The sequence below is a fragment of the Pseudopipra pipra genome, chromosome Z (genome assembly GCF_036250125.1).
Source record: "Pseudopipra pipra isolate bDixPip1 chromosome Z, bDixPip1.hap1, whole genome shotgun sequence".
In the NCBI taxonomy this organism is placed as follows: domain Eukaryota; kingdom Metazoa; phylum Chordata; class Aves; order Passeriformes; family Pipridae; genus Pseudopipra; species Pseudopipra pipra.
Window position 1 is genome coordinate 19,146,385 of NC_087581.1, and position 15,313 is coordinate 19,161,697.

Consider the following 15,313-nt stretch of genomic DNA (forward strand, 5'->3'; position numbering starts at 1 on the left):
TTCTGCTAGTGACAGACTGTCCCGGTCTGCATCATGATGGGGGTCCAGGGCTCTAGAAGTGTAGGGTCTGAGGAGATTCTGTCTCTCCCTGAGCTGCACAAGTTGCTGACTTCCGTAACTCCTCTGCTTAGCAGCACAGCACCTACAGGTAAGATCCAGAAGCCTCAGGTACTCCCTCTGATCCAAAAAGCTCTGACACAGGCCTCTCCCTAGCACCAACTAAAGGGTGGGAGCATCACCCTCTCCCCCAAGCCAGGGGCAGCTGCAACAAAGGCTCCGGGTACCCTGCGTCAAGGGCTCCTGACCACACCTGCTAGAAGCTGCCAGAGCTGCCCCAGGCTCACAGCCCTGGCAGCAGCAGGTACCCTAAAGTTTCTTGGAGGGTTTCCAGACTCCCTTCTACCGCGTTCTAAGGGCCTCATTTCAAGTACAGGCAGCCATCACCCCTCGTCGTAGTTCAGACCTTCTTCACTGTTGCATTCCCGGATTTTCAGCTCTTGCTTACTTGTATTAGCTTTTCCTGATACTGTCTGTGATTGTATTTCCATACTGCAATTTGAACTATTGCTTTGTATTAAGGATTAAGCAATAAGCATGGAAAAAGTAGCAGCTGTTTGGCCTAAAGAAAAACATAAGGTGAGCACTACAACCAGTATTTTAGACTACATCAGAAATACCCCGCCCAGGATTTTGTGCCTGTCAAAAGTAAGTTGCAATTATGGATAAATATTATTGAGCTGTGAAAGATTCAGTTAACATGTAGCTTGTAATGGCTGATATTTTCAGCCCCTCATATTTATATGAATACCTGATTAAAAGTTTTAGAGAGGCAGTAAGAGCATGCAAGAGAACATGTGACTGTGCTAGCAAGGTTCCTGAGATGGCCAAGAACAATTCTCCTTAAAAGGTCATCTTGCTGAAATGACAAGCTTTTCTGCATGTCCTGAACCTCAGAGCACTAGGAATTAAATTTGTGATCACAGGAGCCTGTAACATCTATTTTTGCAGCTGCATAACACAGAGGGAAATATGGCTCTGCACTGCATCCATTTCATGAGGCATGGTTGGACACTGCAAATGGCTGAACTGTTTATGCTTCAGGATTGTCCAAATTAATGAAAAAAACCTGTGGCAGAATATTCACTCTTGTTTGCCAGATATGAAAATACCACTCTGAACAAACTTTTCAAGGACTGTCTTAATAGAGAAACTGGTAGCAGATGAACCAGCTGCTCTGCAGAGAAATTTTCATTTAACTGCTAATGTTGATGATTTGTGGAAGAAACTCTGGAGAAAGAAAAAAAATACAACCAACCAACAAAAAGGGGAAAAAGCTTTCTACTGAATTATAAGTATGCACTGGCAAAATAGAGGATTCGAAAGTATTGTGCCAAGGCTCCTAACATCAACATTTTAGCATATTTGATTAGTTTTTGTCTGGAAAAACTTCCACTCACAGTAGAATAATCAACAACTGGTTTTGTATATGAAAAAAGTATTTTTGCTGAGAATGTTGCTGCCAAAAACTACTTCAGTTGAAAGCCATGGCTTTGCTGCAGAGAAACTGAGGCTTACTAATAAATATTGAAATAGATTGTAACAGCTGGTTAGCTGACATAATACTAAGTCCTGAGAAAAATGCAATAATTATGTAAAATTGTCTCATTTGCTAACTGTAATGAGAAGTGACTGATGAGGTTGGAGTTGATGCATGCAAAGGTTAGAAACCATGCTGAAAAGCCTCCAAACAGATAAAACCTCTGAATAATTTTTTTTCTGCTGCATTTTAATTTTAAAAGCTATAAAAATACACGGAGTGATTTTTCTGGCTCTGCAGTAAGCAATGTGTGGTGTTCTTTTAATTGTAGATTGTAATTAATATATTATAGAATTAATCATGATGTGCTTATATTTTAAGACATCTTAAGACACCAAAAATTTTTTTCAGCCATAGTACTTACTGAACTCAAATCATGCCTATTTTATGCCACTTTCAAATAGAAATTGTAAATAAAGCATTAGAGTTTATCTTCACAGAGTTTTATACTCAGGTATGTTTTCAAATTTCACAATTATAAAGGTTCTACTGTATTTTTATGCTACGAAGCAAACTTTTTGTCCTGCTCCTACAAACACTGGCTGGGAAGGAGAGGAGGTTCTTCCAAGTGAATTCTAGAATTTTCTATTCAACTCCTTTTAATAATCTTGTTCAGATAAGGTTTTTTGAGGTTTAAAAACATCTTCCCCTTATGTAGAATGACATGCTGCGTCTCCTAGCAGGATAAGCTTGCACCAAAGAAAAAAGATGCTTTCTTCCCTCCAGAAATAGTGGGCACCTATCCGAACAGTTGCAATGGCATGTCCTGCCAGAAAAACATCAAGTATGAGATTTTTCAGGAGACACTCAACTTAATTGAAAAAATAAATAAATTAAAAGCTGAATTTTTACATCATCTTTTCCTTTCCCTACACATACATATTCACAGATTCTAATTTTAAAAATATATCAAAAACCAGTTTATCTACTGATATGTAGACTTTCATACAGCTTAAAACAGGATTTTCTGAAAAATTAAATACTTCTATAAGTAGTGTTATCTGGAACACAGATATTAGATTTTATAAATGACTGAAGAAATGCTTCCCTGAAACAGTAATTGGATGCAGAATCTATTCTCAGATTAAGATTCTCAAATTTTACCCACTTTAGTGCATTTTTCCAGTCTCCAAATGGTAGTGATGTTCTTCCTCTGTTAATGTGTGCTTGGAGATTCAGAGATAAAAATACTGTCTCAGGTTGACAGCTGAGTCTCTCATTTTACTTTGAGGTAAGTTTAAAAATAATTGTAAGTTGAGAAAAGCTACTCCATTTTTGAATTAAGCAATTTTATGGGGAGAAGAATTTAATTGTAAAACTCATATACCTGCTAATACAACTCTTCTAACAGATACTGCTATGCTCAACATAACAATACTAATTTTTTTTCATGTGTTTGCCGTAAAACAGATAAAAAGCAGATGTAGAAATCTCACAGTTTACCAATGCCAGTTTGTACTGCTGACTGCCATCAGAGGCAGGAGGTTTGAAAGGATTTCAGCTACTTACATTGACTATGTTCATCTGTTTATCTCAATATAAGGAGGATTTTAAGATTTCTAGATCAACTTTCATTTGGGGAAAATAGTTACTCCATGAGGAAAAGTTATCTGGGAAAAATATTTTTATAATTTTTTCTAGGTAGGTATATAAATTTGGTCTTATATTTTGTGAAAAATAGTTATTTTAAAATGCATTTTATATAATTTTTGAGCTGTGGTGGATTGGGGATTACTTCGCAGCATTAAGAGGTTTTTTTCTGTAAGATATTTTCTCAGTTCTACACGGCAGTCTTCTTGAAAAAACCCCAAAAATTATACTAAGGTGTATACAAAACAGATAGCAGCTACCTGATAAATCTGAATGGTATAACAATGGAAAGGGGGTGAAAGCAACTTCTAGCATTTGGGAAGTGCTGTAGATCTGCTGGAGTTTAGAATAAAAGCTATTGTCTGTGAAATGCTACGAAGTTAACGTTTTTCAATTTGTATTTGAAAGTTAGTTCAAGTTTAAACTGAGGTGTGAGTCTGAATTGCATTAGATATTTCAAAAATCCTACTTTCACATGCAGTTTTATTGTAGAAAAAACGATGTTGAAATAACTATAGGTAAAACACATACTCTTGATTTCAGATTTCATGTTAACTGTCTGCTCTGGCTACTAACAATTCATACTATCAGAACTGAGAATTTGGCCATGAGCAGAACTTGGCAAGCATCTGTGCATGAAATTACACATGGAGTAAAATAGGAGTATTATCAGCAATTTGAACAGTCAGTCTACTGTGAGTAGTAGGAGGAGACTGGCATTTGAAGATTATTCTTCTTGATTAATTCACAAGAGAAGGAACATTCATTTTGTAAAAGAAATACTCGTCTCCTGTGTTCTGCATCACTAATCTATGCAAAATATTGGAATTTTGGTTGTATGATGGGGCAGGTGGTATTAAGTTACTGTGTATGGAAGTAAAACTTACATAGCACAGGCTATACAAATATATTGGCTTTTAGTGGCATTCTCATACTGCTTCTGAAAGAGCAAAGAAAAATGTTTTATGGGATGCCATGGGACAAAGTCACAAAAGCCTTGCTAAAGTCAAGGTAAACAGTACCAGCTGCTCTACCCTCATGTGTGGAGCCAGTCATTTCACTGCAGAAGGCTACCAGCAGGTAGCACAATTTTCTCTTTGTAAATCCATCCTCACAACTCCTGGTCTCCTTCTTGTCCTTTAACATGTTTGAAAATGGCTGGCTGCGAGGATTTGCTCCATCACTTTCCCAGGGATTGAAGTGCCTGGCCTGTAGTTTTACCAGTGCTCCTTCCTGCCCATCTGGAATCTAGACGTGATGTTCACCTCCCCAAACACTATGACTTTTCAAAGATAATTAGTGGTGGTCTCACAGTAACATTCACTGTATTTCTCAACACTCACAGGAACATCCCATCAGGTCCAGAGGTTTTCCATGTGAACAATTCTTTTAACCAGCTTCTCCTTGGCCATGGGGACCTCTTCCTTGCTTCAGACTTTCTCAGTATAAGTGGTAGAGGCTAGAAAAGATTGAAGTTTTGTCAAACCTCTAAAAGGGGGGACTGATGCCTATGGATTTTTAGCTTTTTGTAGATTTTAGAAGTAGCTGTATTATATCCCTCAGCCTTTAACACAGTAGTTTACACGTTTTCCCAATACTTTTACCCCATTCCATATCACTCGCTCAAAATTCCATGAGCTTGTTTAGACTTCCCTCAAGGTAGGCCTTCATTCTGTTTAAGAATGTCTGCACACTGGCCTGGACAACAAGATATCACACAGGCAGAGCAACCTTCAAACCCGGGAGTTTGGAGGGACTCCAAGGACTGTATGTGCTGTGATGGAGAGGAGGTCGAGGAAAAGGGGGTCCAGAGCCCCCTGCCTCAATTTCTAGAGGGGCGTGCTGGGGGGAGGACAAATCTGGGATTGGATGGGTTAACACCTTAAATTGTGGAACCCCCTGGACACGAGAGGCATGTCAATATGTATTCCTGTGGGCCTCAGGCCTGGAATTAAAGGACGTACTCTCTTTATCTTATACACTAAGTTGGCTCGGAGTCCTGTTTTCTGCGGTCTCTTAAGGCAACAAAATCCAAGGACTTTGGATTTCCACAGGCAAACTTTACCCATACTGCAGGATTAGTTAAATCTGAAGTTAAATTTTACTTCTCATAAATTACTTAGAACTATTTTATTTTTATCAAATAATTGTTAGCTCTTTTTGAAATCTTTTAAGGTTCCATTTAAAGAAGGCTAAAGAAAGCTTTCTAATGCTTATGTCTTTATTTTACCTCATATGATTTCCATTCTCTACCCATGGAAGTGCAGCAAGTTCCACACCTCTATCAGACCACCCACTGTCTGCTCTAAAGGTGACTTCTTGTAAGGAAAAAGACTTTTCTCATGATCATCTAAAACAGCTTTTACTGTAACTTCCTTCTAAATTGCCAATATTTTTCTACTGGTACTTGCAACTAACATTTCCTAGTAAATGCTTTTTAATCCTGGTGGAAAAATCATGAAATACTTAGACAAAAGGTTAGTAGTTGCTCTTATTTAAAGACTTCACCATTTTACATTTGGGGACTGACAAGTAGAAAATTTAAACAGTGTTTTGCTTGTTTTGCTTTCAAAAAGCAGACCAAGAGCTCAGAATTTCATATGTAGTATTAAGGGCTTTACCTGAAGGATGGTATCCAGACAGTTCTGACATCACAGAGCTTTTCTTTGTGAATTTTAGAGCTAATTGTTTTGGTACCCTTTACTGAGAGATACAAAGAGAAAGCATAACAATGTTCAAAGCAGTAGTTGCTTCTCTACCTCTGCTAACCATCTTTAAAAGAGGTGAGTTAGTGAAAATGTAAGAAAACTATACAGAATAATCATACCAGAGTTTGACTTTGCACAATATATAACAAAAGATCTGGAATTCTCCAGTTAAATGACTCTGAACTTGGGCTAATTAGAAGCTACCAGAATGGCTGAAAGGATTTAACTTACATTTTAAATCTTTTACTGTTTGAATATGGATTTAATTTAGAAGAAGAATATGAGTGCACCAATTATCATTTTGAAATAAGTCCTACCTTAAATATATTCACAGGCACTTTTACATAAAATAAATCTCTGAATGATGGAAGCAATACCCAGGCTTATCTATGGACATTCTGTAACAACAGACCTACTTGCTCAGGGAAGTATCACAAATTTGCAGTATTTTTTCAGCCCAGATAACCTCAAAAACACTTCAGTCCCTTCTCAGTTCAGGTTCGGGTTTTGGAAAGGCTTACAAACTGCCTGAAACCTTAAACTTTTCAGTGCCAAGATGCACAGCTCTGTACCATGTAGGAAAGATAACAGTTTGATCCTTCATAGTGCTCACAGACACACAAAGTGCTCAGTCTCATTTTCTCCAGCTGATTTAATTTTTCACGAGAACTTCAACTACAACTCCAGGTAAACTCAATTTAGGTGGGATAGATTTGCAGTCAAGATATAACAGAAGCATTTGCAACCCATCTACTACAACCCGTTCCTGTTTAGACACAGGGTGTTTCAAGGTTTTATTCCCTAGGGGCATTAAACTCTTTCGTTGAACTTGGCCACCAAAAGAGCATTTAAATGGGAAATTGGCCCGGGCGGTGGTCATAGCGCCCCTAGCCGCTAGCAGGCACTCCCTCAGAGGCCCGCCATAGCCGCGGGGTCTCGGCACCGCCCCTGGCCCGCCGCGCAGCGGCCGCCGTGCGCGCGCAAGAGCTCGCGGGAGGGGCGGCCTCTCGCAGCCCGCGCCCCTTCCTGGGCGGGGCCCGCGGCCCGCGCCGGCCCCGCCCTGCCCACCGTGGCCCAGCCGGCTCCGTGGGAAGCGGCTCCTCGGGAAAAGCGGCTCCTCGGGAAGCAAGGGCTCTTCCCGCCCCGTGCGAGCCGGAGGCCCCGCCGGCAGGGGCCGCCCTCCGCCCGGGGCGCTCCTCCGGAGGCAGCCGAGTGTGCCTCTAGAGGGCCCGCCCGCACGCGGGGCCGCTCCGGCCGACGGCGCGCGCCCCTCTCGGTGGGCGGGTCCCGCCCCCGGGTGCGCGCGGAGCGGCCAGGGAAGCGCCGCCATGATGAACAGCGGCGGGATCGGGGTCCCGCTGGGCTTCCCCCTGGGCCCCACGTCCGTTATCCAGGTCACCAACCTCTCCTCGGCCGTGACCAGCGAGCAGATGCGGACGCTCTTCGGCTTCCTGGGAGATATAGAGGAGCTGCGCCTCTATCCCCCGGAGTAAGTGGGGCCCGCGCCGGCCTCCGCAGGGACGGAGACTCGGGAGGAGAAGGAGGCGCGGAGGGGCCAGGGGGCGGCGGGGAGGGCAGAAGCAGAAGACCCGGCCCGCCATCTTGAGTGCGGGCACTGGACAGGTGTCACGTGCCCCCGCCTTTGTATGGCCGAGCCGGCGGGGAAGGAGCTGCGCCCGCACTTAAGATGGCGGCGCCAGGCCTTTTCCCTTTTGGAAACCCACTGTACCTGGCACTCTTCTCCTCGCTCGGGCTGTGTGCAGGGCAGCTGGGCCAGGGAGCCCTCAGCCCGCCTCTGCCCGCCTGCTTGCCTTTCCCCTTTTTTTCCCCTTCTGTTAGAAGGGCTCTGCTCCTTCTGGGGGTGGTCGAACAGAAGCCAGAATAGCTGAGGTTCCGCAGATGGACGGAACCTTCCCTACCTTGTGCCCCGAGTTGCTCCCCATAAGATTTGTGCAGTAAGTTAATCATGGACGTCTCACCTTTCCCTAGATTGTAGAGGTTCGCGAGGGATGCGCTGAGGTGGGAGATGCTGGGGCTCGCAGTATAACAGTGTTGCTTCTTCCGAGTAGGTGGTAGTCAGCAGAAAAAGGGAGGAAAATAAATGGGTTTTTTTTAGGCAGCAGTTGTACTGGCAAGTGAATAACAGATATGCCCTTTCAAACTGTGTATTTTCTTACAAAAATTAAATAGCAGAAAGGAGAGGAAGTCATTTGCATCTACATACTTGAATTTTAATAAAAAGAAGATGTAAAGACTGACCAAATTTAGATTTACAAAGCTGAATAGCCAAAAAGTTGGTGTTTATAAATGCTTATCTAGCTACATTTCATCTGAGTATGTTTGAATGCCAGCCATTCAGAAAAATTAACTATTTAATATGTAAATAGTATGTAATATGCTTAAAGCAGCCTTATTGATTTTTAGACACTTTATTAGATATGTGGTGGATTTTTATACAGTTTTCTAGGGCTTTGCCTTGGAGATGTTCCACAATTGATTCTTTATACTTTGGGTTTTCTCCTGACCGTTTTTTTTTTGTTTTGTTACAGCTGTTGGTCTTATCTTTCACTAGGTTATATAAGAGATTTTAAGACAAATAGGTACTTTTTTGACATCCATATATAAATAATATTTGTGCTGATGTGTACGGTTGTGCCAGAGTGTGTATATACATGTAAAATAATAAAATCCAGTACCATAGTAGGATTTAGCTTGGGAATGTCAGGGTTATGATGCTATAAAATTTGGTTCTTCATGATGAATTCAGTTTTCAGAGACAGATGTGGGATTGTAATTACATCTTTTACTCTTGGTTTTATTTACAGTTTTTATACATAACTGTTAGAAATATAGATTTCCTTGCCTAATTGGTAGGGACGTTTGACCTGACTTTCAAATTAGTACCTTGAGAGAAAATTAATTATTTGCTCTAATGCCCTTTTTTTGTTTCAAAAAAAGAGGTGCCTCCTGTTAACTTTCTGAAAATATATTTGAATAACATTGTGATAAATTTAGGAAATAATGTTTCATTGACAAGTGGTTGGGAAGCAAAGCTGTCCCAAGCAAAAAGTTTTATTGATCCCTTTCAGTTTGCAGTACAGTTGAAATGTGAAGCTGGTTTGCAGTGTGTGACAGGTCTTTTGCCTTGAGTATGTTCTCCAGTATGCCAGCCGCTCAAACAGCCTGGTGTTTTTTTTCAGCCTGCGAGGAGATCAGTGATGCCTGTAATCTGATTCCTAGTCCCACCTGTGCTTTTGTGATACATTTATCACCCAGCTGAACTCTGTGTTTCAGACTAGCCTTCAAAATCACATTTATAGGGATAAGCCTTCAAGTAAGAGGATTTTTCAACAGTTAAATGTTGAACAACTTTATTGAGCAACAGTTGGGTTTTTGCAGAATGAGTTATTTGAAAGCAGGGAGGTGCAAACTCTCTCCATTAGATGTGCAAAGTCCTGCTGTGAACGCTGTTTGCTTCTGCATAGTCTGGAGTGGACTTGGAAGCTAGAACACTCAAGGGTTTCAAAATAAACTTTTGTTTTAACCAAAAGTTGGACAACGGGCTAGTTGGTTGTAACCCTTCCCTAGTCAAGCGCAAGACTGGATTGGCCTCTGTGTTCTGCCACCGGGAAGCTCCGCTCTGGTTGCAACCCAGCAGGTGTTGAGAGGTGGAGACACATGTTGTACCAGACCTTGGTGATAGGCTTTGGGGCCTCTTCTAGTTCAGAGCCTAATGGTGTTCTCTGTTCATGAATCCTAGTAGCTGAGCAAAGCCTGGTTTAGCTTTGAGGGGTGCCACCAGACTGAGTCACTCTCACTTGTGCCTTACAGTAAGTGGATAGGCCATCTTCACTTAACTCAGGAAAGGGACATAGATTTGTCACCTGTATGGTCCAATCAGTAGACATTGTTAACTCATGCAGGTAACAATGAAGTTACCTCAAAGATGAGGCCTTTGAGGCAAAACACACACAGCCTCTGCATAATTATTCCATAACATTCTGTTTTAATAAGTTATTAATTTCTGTTGTCTCCTCCACACACCATGGAGAAAATTTGGACACTTTTATAGCCTTTTCTTTGATTTTTTTTTTTTACTGTAGCTTTCTGAACAGGTCATTCTTAGAAAATATTTCAGTTGATTGTTGTTGGGAGATGGAGTGTTGCTATCTCCCTACAAAGGAAAAGAAAAATGTCAGAAATGTCTGAGTACTATTTAGATATTTATTTCCTTTTTGAGTTTTTTTTTGCTTTCCTGAAGAAACTGGATTTTAGTAACCTTCAGTCAGAGATGTAGAAATTGCTTTTTGGCATCAATGCTGCTTAACCCTAGGAAGAAGACTATGACTCTCTATAAATTCAGCTTCAGAAAAGGTTAGCAGAAAAAAGGCAACAAAAGGAATTAAAACAGAATAGGACTTTTCTGTTTTAGGAAAGACTTCTTAAGAAATCTGCTGGGAAGATTTCAGAGGCTCACTTCCTAAAAGGGACTCAATCACTGTGAAACCTTCTAGAGTTTTAGTTCTTTTGGATCTTAATAGTTTCCCTTGACGTAGATGCATCATTAGTATGTTTTTAGCAGAGATGGTCTCCTTATAGAGAATTTCTCCTTCTTAACCTTCAGAAAAGGCTTGGTACCAAGACTTCTTTGTAGAGCCTCATTTGCAGTAGTGTTCGGATGTTAATATTTTTTAACATAGTTTGCAGATAGCTTTTGTGATTTAAATCCAAGTGAAACAGGAGGGCGAGTGTTACAAAAAACACACTTGTCAGAGCTGGCTCTGTACATGTTGAAATTTATAAAGATTATTATGGGGCCTGAAACTGCTTGGAGCAGAATTATGTTCTTGAGTTGGCAATGAAAACAAAAATGTAGAAGAACCTGGGAGACATCAGAAGTCTTAAGCTCTGCCAGGGGAGGTTTAGGTTGGATATTAGGAAGAAATATTTTACAGAGAGGGTAATCAGACATTGGAATGGGCTGCCCAGGGAGGTGATGGATTCACCATCCCTGGACGTTTTTAAGATGAGACTGGATGTGGCACTTAGTGCCATGGTCTAGTAACCGTGGTGGTGTTAGATCAGGGGCTGGACTTGATCTTGGGAGGTCTTTTCCAACCCAGTTGATTCTATGGTTTTTCAACAGTGTGGACCACAGAACCTTCAGTGAAGGCTTCAGCCATTTGACTTGTAACACTGACATGTGTATTTATGAAGAAACAAACAAACAGCAAACAATGACAACAGAAAAACCCAAAACACCCCCTCCAACACCCCCTCCTCTGCCCACCTTGGGTTCCCCTCCCCCAGCAAACCAAACCAAATAAAATCTTGTGGCCATTAAAAGTCTTTTTGGTCAACAAAGTTTCTGTTGAGTGCTAAAAAAATCATAGCTGACTGTCGTTTCTGATGTTGGAAACTGATCTAACAAAGACCCTACAGGTGGCTCAGAAGCCTTTCTATGCAATTTTTTCTTTCCTGAATGTGGAAACTTGAAACTGTGAAAACATTGGCCACTACAGACAAAGTGGGTAGAAGAAATGTGGTCATCTTGTAATGTTTTTCTAAACTGTATGAGGCTTTCATGTTTGTCTCTCCCACGCCCTGTTTAGTTTTTCCTCCTCAGTGTTCATCATAAGTGTTTCTAAATCCAATTCTGAATTTGACCATCTCTTTAGATATTTTACCTAGGTGCTACTGTTCTGGTAACCAGAACTATATGTGAAACTATAACTATATGTGAAACATATAGTCTGCCTGCCTCTGAAGTTCCCATAACATTCTGTTTTAATAAGTTATTTTACTTATTTATTTATTTATTTTATTTATTTATTTATTTTATTTTTATTTATTTTTTGCAATTAATATGATGAAATAATATGTCTAAAACTTTTAAATTTATATTTAAATATTGAAATCTAATTAATTTCATAGAATAACTTTGGAAGTACCTGCTTTGGAATTTGAGGGAACTACAAAATGGGTTGAGTTAAACTTGAACTGCTGCTGGTACTTCCAGGAAGTTGACGAGTTTTTCAGTTCGGGTTGAGGCAGGACCAGGGTGAAACAGTTTATGCAGTGCATTTTCCCTAAGTTTCTGCTTTGCTAGAAGGCAAATGGTCTTTTCAAATGGAAATTGCTAATATTTCAGCAATATCCTGTTGCATTCTCTCTTTAAAAATTTCATCTGTACTTCCTTCATGTGAAGAAATAAGCTGCTCATATAAAGGTCACAAACCTTGACTAGGGAATCCATTTTTAAAGCAAACTTCTGTGGTTTTGATCAAGATTTCAATGTTTACATATTCTCAGTTGGTATACTGCTTAATGGAAAAGCAAATTACAAATTTTCTTCCTTTTTGTAGCCAAATGATGAGTTGCTCCTCCCTCATCCAGTGTTATGTCGGGCTACAATATGCCAAACTAAGGCAGATGATAAAAAGGAATTTTGTTATATTAGTCATCTAAGACCCAGTATTTGAAAGAACTCTCAATAACTGCTTTTCATTTAATAAGAATTAATAAAACAGCTTTTATGAAAACCAAAGAAAAAATATTAGTTATTACAGGCTAGTATCTGAAGGACCCACTGAAGAATGGCAGGGTTTATTGTTTGGCTTTCCTCAACAAGGTTTATTTGGAGAAAAAAAGATACACTATAAATTATTTACTTGACAAATGCATCAAGTAAATATGCTACTTAAAACAGTAAGTTGGAACTACTATTCAATGTTGTGTGCCAAGATTATAAAAGAAAATTAGCCTTTTTGATTAGTGATTTTGGTTTCATAAATTTTCATTAAAAAGAAGGAGGTGCTACACTATGCTTCTTTCAGTGACATAGTAAGTAGATGTGCAAGTTAGTAGATTTCTATACTCTTACGACTAACTTTTCTAGGAAGTGTAAAACCTTTTTTTTCCTTAAGGAGTAATAGTTAAAAATACATGCAAGCAGTTATTTAATATGACTGATTGGTTTTTTTTCTTTTATCTTGCAGCAACTCACCTAGTCTAAAACCTTTTTTATTAAGAAGTAATAGTTAAAAATATGTACATGCAGTTTTTTAATATGAGTAATTGGGTTTTTTCATTTTATCTTGCAGCAACGCACCTCTTGCTTTTTCCTCCAAAGTATGTTATATTAAGTTTCGCGAAGCATCAAGTGTTGGTGTGGCCCAGCATCTAACTAACACGGTTTTTATTGACAGAGCTTTGATAGTTGTGCCCTGCGCAGAAGGTTGGTATTTTAGACATTCTTTTGTACTATTGGTCTTTGTTGTGTCTGTTCAGTGTTTTAAGCTTTCCATGTAAAAAGGTGGTGCTCTGTTGTTCTTTTGTTTTATTTTATTGCTTTTTGAGAGAAAAGTCTTGAATCAAAATTGAAAATGGAATGAGGAACCCAATGATACAGATTTAATTGAAATTCAGCATTAGCAATAAGGTAGTTGGTTTAAATTATAATTCAGTTTTCCATAATCATCACATATTTTGAGGGGGAAAAAAAGTAAAATAATTCACTATGGTTTGTGTTGGCAAGGTTATTCTTACACAGAGTGCTCACTGAAGTCAATGGAGCTCTGAAAAGATCAGACAGTTTCCTGACACAATAACATTGGAGTTTGAATCTTAATGTATCACCTTTGGTGTAGTGGATTTTTTGTTGACTTGTGATTTTTTTTAAGACGATTATTTTTGCATTGTTTAAGAGTACATCCCAGTTTTCTCTTGTAGACGAGCAATATATGGATTTGGCCATTTTAGAGTCATCTAAACTAAAATATTTATCATTCATGGTGATAGTTACTTTTGAATAGAAATGTTTACCTGTTAGCTTTATTTTTTAAAAGGAATTTTTCTTTCATGTTACTGTTGAAAATGTTACTTTATGTGTCATAAAGCTTTTCTTATCTATAGCAATACTTCTCTTTGGTTTTAGGTATCTCCTTAAATAAGCAGTGATCTGTACAGAATGCTTCCATCATAAAATGCTTTTAAAAACTCTTAAAAAAACAAAATGCTTGATGAATACTAAATTGGCAAATGTTCCTTTACCTAGCTTGAGGCCATACTTTTATGTATATATTGAATACAAGACAGCTTGTATTGTTAGTATAGTATCCTAGATCTGAATACAGTTACCTGAAGCGTGGTCCTAAGGTAGGCGTTTTTGTTGGAGTTAGGCAGAGCCCCATTGACTTCATTGGGATCATTGTGTAATCGAGCATCTAACTGTTTAGCTCTGGCCCTTTTGCCTCTTTGGAGTGGAATCATTCCAGCTGATGGAGTGAACCTGACTTCACTTTCAACCTGGTAGCTTTGCCATGAACAATATGTATAGTGGTTGAACCATGAACTGCAGCAGGTCCAGAAATACCCCTTATACATCTCTAACTGCAAGAGTTCAAAAAAATACTGTTAACTTCCTAGAGTTTGTTAACGATGGTCCCAGAGTACTGTTTTTCAGCTTGTTTGCCACATCATGATCTAGATAGTGTGAGATAAGCACTGCTGTAATAATCATCTGGGATTTTCTTAGCAAACTCTGCCAGGTCTTCAAAATTTCAGAAACCCTCTAAGTTCTTTTCACTAAAGGCCATATTGACCTACATCTGACCTGCCTGTTCTTGTAGCCTTCTTACTAAGGGCATATCGCACATTTGTCTTTGTAAAGCCTAGATTCTTAGTTGCTTCTGTGCCTTGTTTTAGGGCCTTTTTGGTTTCATATTTTGAACTTGTTCTAAAACCACAAAGAGAATATGGCTGTATCCACTTGCAACTGTGTATAGGCTAAGGGGATCAGAGTCCCCAGGTGGAAAATTGCCCCTAAATACATTGACTAAGGTTTATTCAGGATCTTAGTTTTACATTTTGTCAAAAAGATGTTAACACTGGTTCAGTACTTCCAGAGAGGGAAGATTGTTGCCTAATGAGTGAACACACCTCCTAGTGTTTTTCTTCTGATGAGATCACTGCCTGACATGATATGGCAACAGGCAGGTAAAGCTACATTTTTCCTGTCTGTTGGTGGTAGACAATGAGTGGAAGGAGAAAAAATCAAAGTTCTGACAAATCTTGTTCCGACTCTTATTTGTAGCTGACTTATTAGGTGTTTCTGAGAAACTGTATTAAAATGTCACTCTTCAAAATCATTCTAGACTCCACAGAAATGTATGTATAATTAGGTGAACAAGTGATTGGGTTTTGAGGTAACTTCTTTTTTTAATGTCAGAATGCTGTTTTCATGTAACTTTTTATTATAAGCATTTATAAAAAGATGTGAATTATACAGATTTAACTTTCTGATTAATTTATTGTGTGGAATAAATATGACTTTGGAGACCACAGCTCAAGGTTTTTGATTCAATATGTGTCATATGATGCATTGTTAATGGAGTCAGTGGAGTGGATCACGGGCTTT

At 39.4% G+C, this 15,313-nt stretch overlaps 1 protein-coding gene across 5 annotated transcripts in view; it reads left to right on the forward strand.

Moving 5' to 3' along the window:
• The first annotated feature begins 7,223 nt into the window (after window positions 1-7,223).
• SREK1 (splicing regulatory glutamic acid and lysine rich protein 1) overlaps window positions 7,224-15,313 on the forward strand; it is a 38,252-nt gene continuing 30,162 nt past the window's right edge. For 3 of the 5 annotated variants that reach the window (XM_064641915.1, XM_064641916.1, XM_064641917.1), the window contains exons 1-2: window positions 7,224-7,384; window positions 12,999-13,132. In XM_064641915.1, the coding sequence (XP_064497985.1) occupies window positions 7,224-7,384; window positions 12,999-13,132 (295 nt within the window). Of the gene's footprint in view, window positions 7,385-12,998; window positions 13,133-15,313 lie in introns of those variants that run through there. The other 2 variants (XM_064641918.1, XM_064641919.1) reach the window with 2 other exon arrangements.